A 7,313-nucleotide genomic window follows, 5' to 3' on the forward strand; every position below is an offset into this window, starting at 1 on the left:
GCAAGCGATGTGGGGAGCCCCCCTGGGCTCTCGGGCGCACTCACTCTGGATGTGGCCTGGGGTTAGGTGTGCGCGCACTCTCCCGCCATGGTTCTGGTCCTGCTGGCTAGCCGCTGGTGGGCCTAGCCGGCTGCACTTCTCTGGAGAAGGCAGGTGCGCAGGCTTCTCTGATGCTGGCTGTAGCTGATGGCTACACACTTCTCTGGAGTGGAGAGCTTCCTCTGCTACTAGAGTATTATCTAGTCGGAATCCCGCCTCTATTACACCCTTGTACCTTTCCTCAGGATTGCGGAGATCCTGGCCAGTGAACTCCACAGGGAAGAGGCACAGAGGCAGCAAAAGCTGGGGTATCCGTGGGCCGATAATGGAGGAATAGCGCCCCCCGGGGAGACTGGATCACAGGATTTAGTGTTACAGCTCAAGACAAGTGACTCAGCTCAGATCTCAGTGATTCAGCTCCAGCTCCAAGTCTAAGTGATCCAGCTCTGAGTCTAAGTGAGGTGATCCAGCTCCAGCTTTATTGGGGTAAAACTAGGACTATTTATAGTGTAGAGACAGTAGAAGAAGTCTTAGCTGATTGGTACTTTTAGGATGCCTCATTTACATAGGGCGGTGGGCTTCTATCAGGCTATCAGACAACGCCTGATTAAAACCTGGTAGCTCCTCTCCTGGAGGGCATGTATTTGTGGCGAGCACTGTAAAAGAAGAGTCAGGGAGGATGCCAGGAAGGCACTCTGCTATGAAGGAATCTGCAGCACATGGTTTTCCGAGCTCGTGAGCTATCCGGACGTGAAGAGACTTCTACTTGCATAACAGAGAACCCCAACATGGCCCAAAGTAACACAGATACTAAAGTGAGATCAGCAGTCTGGCTCTGAGGCTATTACCTTAACCCCCTGTTGTACCAAGAGCTGACTTCCTAATCAGAAAGGGTCTTGTCTTCCTGGACTGGTTGCCTAAAACGAGGTGAATACTGTACCTCACAAAGCCCACTTACTTTTGTTGCCCTAAATGGAAGAGATGACATAGCCAACTAGACTGAAAACAGCTGCCTTGCATCTCTAGAGGCTTCGGTAATAAAGTAAGGGATTTGGGAGGAACAGGTGGGGGCATCATGCTTTCTGCCAGCTGAAGACTGCAATTTTGGAACAGAATCACACACGAGGAATGGACAGCTGGCTCAGCAGAAGCCACAAGGGGCAGGGAGTGGTTCTCCCAACTCTGCTTATGGCACCAGACTCATGAGCTCCCAGAGAGGCGTGTGCGGCTCCACCAGGGGACAAGAGTGAAAGGGGGAGAAAGAAAGGAAAAGTCCCACGTAAAAAGGTCAGGACAGTGGAGGAGCAGCAATGTGACATGGAAGGAAAAACCACAAATAAAGGGCATCCTAGAATCCTCTAGGGGAGTAAGCACAGCTTCCCTACAGCAAGAGAATTGCTCTGGCTTCAGATCACAGATTTGGCAATACACAGAATGTGGGTAAAAAACAAATAGAACAATGACCACTAATGTGAGACCTGTGTACCTCTCTGTTAAGGAAGATTTTATAAGAGGAACCAGAGCTGGAGGTAAGTCTTGCCTTGAGCAGGTTCTCTCCACTCATTCCGCCCTCTCAGTCCAGTCTCCAACCACTACACTGCACTGGCTCCTAATTGTAGCTCAGCTTATCTCACAAGTCCCCATCGTTTAGAGAAATGGCACTCTTACTGGAATGTGGCCACTACCACAAATGCCTAGCTATCATGTAATCCTGATTGAAGAGAGTTTGGTTGATGGTCCTGCCAACCATGGGGTCCCCATGTGGATTCGGATGATCATATTAAGTGAAGGGTAAGGAAAGAAGGCACAAGGGAGAAACCATGACTGCCTTCATTTATTTGAAGGAACTGTCATGGGATAAAAGGAACAGACTGTTCTTCATTGCATAAGAATTTGGGGAGTTACAGAGTCAGGCTCCAGCTCCACATAAAGATGACAGCCTTGTCGGTCATACCTGTCCAGAACAAATTTCCTCAAAGAGACCAAGCTGCCCACTTCTGAGTATGATAAAGCATGAAACAGGCACCATCTGCCAAAATGTGCTAGATCCCGCACTGGTGGGGACACTGGGCCAAATGCTCCGTGACCTTCGGAGCCCCTCTGGAATTGTTAAGCCCCATTAGGGAGGCCCACAAAAACACAAGTACAGTGTTCATGGCCTGGAAAGTGTAACAAGACACTGACTAAAGGGAAGAGGCACCTGACCTCTAGAAACCATTGCAATTGTAATTTGTTTTGTTTTTGTTTTTGTTTTGGGTGTGGAGGGGTTCTGAGGAGACTTACTGACTGATTCCAGGGTGGGAAAGAAATGGGTAGAGACAAATCTCCAAACTCTTTATTTTCCAAGACGTCATCTGAAAGACTAGAGCCTAAAGCATTTTGCAATTGAGGACCTTCCTGCCTCCAGTTTGTTCTAAGGGATATTGGAAAGGTGCTTAACAGCCAAGAGTTAGGTACTATTGGAATTGACTCTGCAAATGGTTCGTTAGGGCCCAAATGCTCCTGCAGCTATCTGGACACACTACTCTTCTTAGACATGCAGACATACCATCTCTTCCCCCGGACCGGATTAAGTGCCGGCTGGCCAGGCTCCCTCCACTTTATATGAGGTTTCTTTCCCCACCTATCCTCCACAGTGTACATGTGTCTTGTGCTGCTAATAGGGAGGTCCGGCCTCTGGTAAACTTTTCCCCATGACCCCTTTCCTCCTCCAAAGTGGGCCATCCGGTCAGCAGGGCCTGAATTCCCAGCATTTCCCAAGTACCTTGGACACTGTCTCCATTTCCTGCCCCTCCCAACCCTCCCTGCATTCATTGAGCAATAGACAAACCAAACTGTCTGGCTCCAACCTACATTCTGTCCCAACCCAGGCCACGGGGTGACCATAACAGAGCATGGGAGCACGTTTCTGGTTTAGGACAGTCTCCTCGAACTCCAGTCACTGCACTCTGGGGAAAGATAGGTGTGGTTAATTCAAAGCATTTGCCTAGGCACTGTGAGGCTCCATCATTTATATCCCTTCAGCCAACATGCTTTGAGCTCCCACTGTGTGCTTAGCACCAGGCTAGGCAGGGAAATAAATTTAGCACAAAACATAAATATGGCCTTGTTTTAGTTACTTTTCTCATTGTTGTGTCCAAACACCTGCAAGAAGCAGCTTAATAAGGAAAGGTGTCCTTTGGCTCGTGGTTCACGGCAGCAGACGTGAGTCACTGCTGTGACAGAAGGAACTTGCTCGTATCTCAGGAGAACAGAAAACAGTAAGAAGAATGCAGGCAGTTGTTGGGTTTTTTTTTTTCTCCTTTAACTCGGTCCAGGATCCCAGCTCATAGGGTGGTACCTCTCACACTGAGGGCAGATCTTCTCTCAGTTCATACTCTCTGGAAATACCTTCACATCTAACAGTGTCTCCTGAGGGATTCTACATCCAGTAAAGTTGACTGTAACAATTGACTGTCACATGGCCCTTGCTTAAGGAGGGATGGAAAGATGTAGCCTGTCTCCAGAAGCAGGACTTGTGAAATACCATGCAGAGATTGTGGTGAGATTCGGTTGTCTTAGTGGGGCTGCAATGCTACATGTTTGAGCTCCTAGGTGATGCAGGTGTATCAGGTGCTGAAGGGATAGACGCATGAACTTGAAGATCAGTGGTCACAGTGCAGCAGGGCACGCTCTCCTTCCCCTTCACTCCACAGCACCTTGTCCATAGGCCAGGGCTCCAGCAGCCTGTCCCCTTGCCCAATAGGGTCTCTGGATATTGGCAGTGCCAGGGTGACCGACCACCTGTAAGAAAATTGGCATCCAGGGAAGGGATCCCTGGGTATGGGATGGTGGCAAGAAGTCAAAGGGACCCAGGTTGTTCTGCTGAATGGAGTCCTTTTGTCTTTGTCTTTACAGACTGTGCTGGATGCAAGGAGGAGATTAAGCATGGCCAGTCACTCCTGGCACTGGACAAGCAGTGGCACGTCAGCTGTTTCAAATGCCAGACCTGTAGTGTCATCCTTACCGGGGAGTACATTAGCAAGTGAGTGTCCTTCCCCCTTCCTACCTGGGATTCCTGGACTTCTACATCCTATGAGACCTGTCCCACCATCCTCCCCTGAATCTCCAGCATCACCCTTCATCTCGTCCATTGGAAGCCACATAAGCCACAGTGGCCACCCTCCCAGCCTCTTTCTACCTTCTGGCCTTCCCATGCTGTTTCCTCTCTCATGATGCCCTGGTATCACTATGTATAAGGAACTTTAGATGGACTATGACATTAAACCTCCATAACTACCCTGTGACTGGTCTGTCCCATGGGATTCGGAGTCTCAGGGAAGTAAGCAACTTGCTCAATTATAGTGTTTCCTCTCTGTCCCTCCCAGTTAGTTGCTGCTGTATTCCCTGCCTGTAGCACAATGCCTGACCCAGAGTTGATCATACAGTTATTGAATAGATATAACAGAGATACGGGGAGATGATGGTTAAATAAAATTATCAGGAGAGAAGAGTCTACCCCAGGATCTTTCACATAACAGCTTTATACAAGTTTTCTTTATGCCCAGGCACTAGCAACTACCTGTGTATATTTAAATACCCAAAGGCACAGACCCTCAACATGCTGACATTTGCTTCTCCCAGACATTTCCTGTGTCCCACTGTCTGGCTGTAAGTCGGGATATGGTGAGCATAAGCATACAGTATGCATGGAATCTGCTGTTAAGACGCCTACCTATCCTATATCTCATAACAGAGATAAACTATAGGCTTAGAATTAGGGCACCAGGTTTTGTAAGACGAGCTTTATTCCTTTTCAATCATGTGAAAGAAAATCCAATTTAATTTACTTAAAGCAACAATTGAAGTTTTTTTACTCATAGAAATGGAAAGGGCAAAGGTATAGCTTCTCAAAGATGCCATGAGCATATTAAGACAGAAGTCTCTCTCTCCTCCATTACCCCCTCGCTCCCCTGCTTTCCACTCTATTGGATTTATTCTCAGACAGGTGAGGCAGCAAAGTCACCAATAGTTACCAGGTTTTTGATGCATCAGTTTAGCAAGCCTAGCAGAAAAAGAGGACTTTTTCCCCCAAAGTGAAACAAGAGTCCTGTGGCTGCATCTGATTTCACTCCATTAGGGCACATACCCATTCCTGACTGCTCACTAGCCAGGGCCCAACTGGCAAGCCAAGGCGCAGCCTTATGTGGCACATACAAAGCGAAGTGGCCAAGAATGGCTTCCAAGGGAAGATCCTGGCACTGCTGTCAAGAGGAAGGGGAAATGGATGCGGGCCAACCAACAGCCGCCTGTGTCCAAGTGCAACTGAAGGGCTGTGAAAAGTCAGAGAAGGGAGGAGTCACTTCTTACTAGCCGGAAGTGGCACCTGCGAGAGCTACATGGCTAGGGTGGTCTAAGCTGGGCTGGAAAGAAGAGGTGAGATTCAAAATGCAAAGAAGAACTTGGAGGCAGAATCTTGCCCTGGAAGGGCAGAGGGAGGGCACTATTTCCTATTTGGGAGCTCAAGTGTATACACAGGTGAAGCAGAGTGCCAGGCCACAGAGTTGAGTTGAGGTCAAGTCACTGAAAGCTATGTCAGTAGGTGCTTGGCATTTCCCTCTGGGTATGCCAAGTAAAGAATGGCCTTAGGAGATCACCAGCCAAGAGTTCTTGGTCCTAAGTCAGAATTCTCTGGAGCCTTGTACAGAGTGCAGGAACTCTAGCCTATCTTGCCCATCCACAGGGCTCTGCCTTCTGGTTCTTGTTCCCTCACCTGCTGTGGCAAATGGGAGGAGTCACAAGGCTATCAGATGGCCAGGGTACAAATCCTGCCTCAAGAGCTCTGACTCTTAGTCTGCTCATTGGTGAAAACAGAGTTAATAGGGTGACCTGCCTCACAGGGATGTGCTAAGGCTCGGAGATCTGTTTTCCAGATCTAATAAGGACAAGTAAGTGCTCCTTTTACCACCTGCCTTTTTTAAATATTTCAACTCCCCAAGGCATCCACAACCCAGAGATCCAAGCGAAGTTGTGTTGACATTTTTACCCAGATGACATTTCTCTCTTCATTGCTACCCTTTTACACCCTGAGAGGAAGAACCTGGTTAGTGGTTGAGGAGGTTAAAAAGTTCAGAGAGGCTTATTTCACAGGCTCAGGGTCATCTCAGGGCCTTTGTCAGGCTCCCTGTTGACATTTTAGGAACTATTGGCCACCTTCTCCTAGGCAGGGCTCCCAGAAAACCCAGTGGGGTTCTTTCTGGTCTCCAGATGGAGGAGAAATAGTATATCTGTGTCTGAGCCAAGTTCTCCTACACCCAAATGTGGGGCAACAGCCCTCTCTCCTTAGGGTTTAGGCTTGGTCCTTTGTGTTAGACAGGTCCCAGAAGTTGAGCTGAGCTCATCCATGTTCCCAACTGTCTCTTGATTGCTAAGCACCAAACAGCCTCCCTAAGGACCCCCCAGCCACCATGGCGATCACTGCCTTTCCTGATAGGGACTTATGGGCCAGGCACTGGCTAAGCCCTAGCATGTACTCAGCCCTCTCCTTCAATTCTCATATGGAGAAGCCAGACAACTGGGCCTGGGCCTTAGCTGTAGGTGGTCCTGGGTGACCTGGGAGAGTTACTTACTTGTTCCATGCTTGATTTTTCTCTTTCACACTAGGAAATTAATAGTACTGACCTCCCTGAACTGCCATAAAGATTAAATGAAATGATCTATGTTAAGCACTATCAAAGGGCAAGGCATGCACACAGAAAGAAATGCTGATGGCTATTAGCAGTAGAGAATAGTCTAAGAATAAGACATGGCAAAGCTGGCAAGATGGCTCAGCAGGGAAAGACATTTGCCACACAAGGCTGGTAACCTGAGTTCAGTTCCAAGTTTGATCTTCAGAATCCATGTAAAACTGGAAAGAGACAACTGACTCCACAGAGCTATCTTCTGACCTCCACATACGTGCCTCAGGACACCCCTCCACACACGATGGTGATATAAATAAATAAATAAATAAATAAATAAATAGAAATAAATAAGAATAAGCCACAGTAATCTGATCTCCATCCACCGAGTCTAAGGACTGGGTAGACAAAGCATTTAAGTTAAGCTAATGGAGACTACTTCCTATATACTGGTCCATCAGCTCAACCAATTGGTTTTCTCACTACAATTGGTTAAAAGGAGCATTCTTAAAGGCCTTTAAAAAGCCAATCTCTCTCTCTCTCTCTCTCTCTCTCTCTCTCTCTCTCTCTCTCTCTCTCTCTCTCTCTCCGCTCCCCAAGGGGCTGTCGGGAGGT

The 7,313-nt window shown here is 48.0% G+C and overlaps 1 protein-coding gene across 11 annotated transcripts in view; it reads left to right on the top strand.

Annotated features, from left to right (window-relative positions):
• Ablim3 (actin binding LIM protein family member 3) overlaps positions 1-7,313 on the top strand; it is a 138,895-nt gene that overhangs the window by 80,880 nt on the left and 50,702 nt on the right. For all 11 annotated transcript variants that reach the window (XM_008837895.2, XM_008837896.2, XM_008837898.2 and 8 more), the window contains one exon: positions 3,937-4,063. In XM_008837895.2, the coding sequence (XP_008836117.1) occupies positions 3,937-4,063 (127 nt within the window). The remainder of the gene's footprint in view (positions 1-3,936; positions 4,064-7,313) is intronic.

Source organism: Nannospalax galili, unplaced genomic scaffold (genome assembly GCF_000622305.1).
Source record: "Nannospalax galili isolate Female #2095 unplaced genomic scaffold, S.galili_v1.0 scaffold19, whole genome shotgun sequence".
Lineage (NCBI taxonomy): Eukaryota > Metazoa > Chordata > Mammalia > Rodentia > Spalacidae > Nannospalax > Nannospalax galili.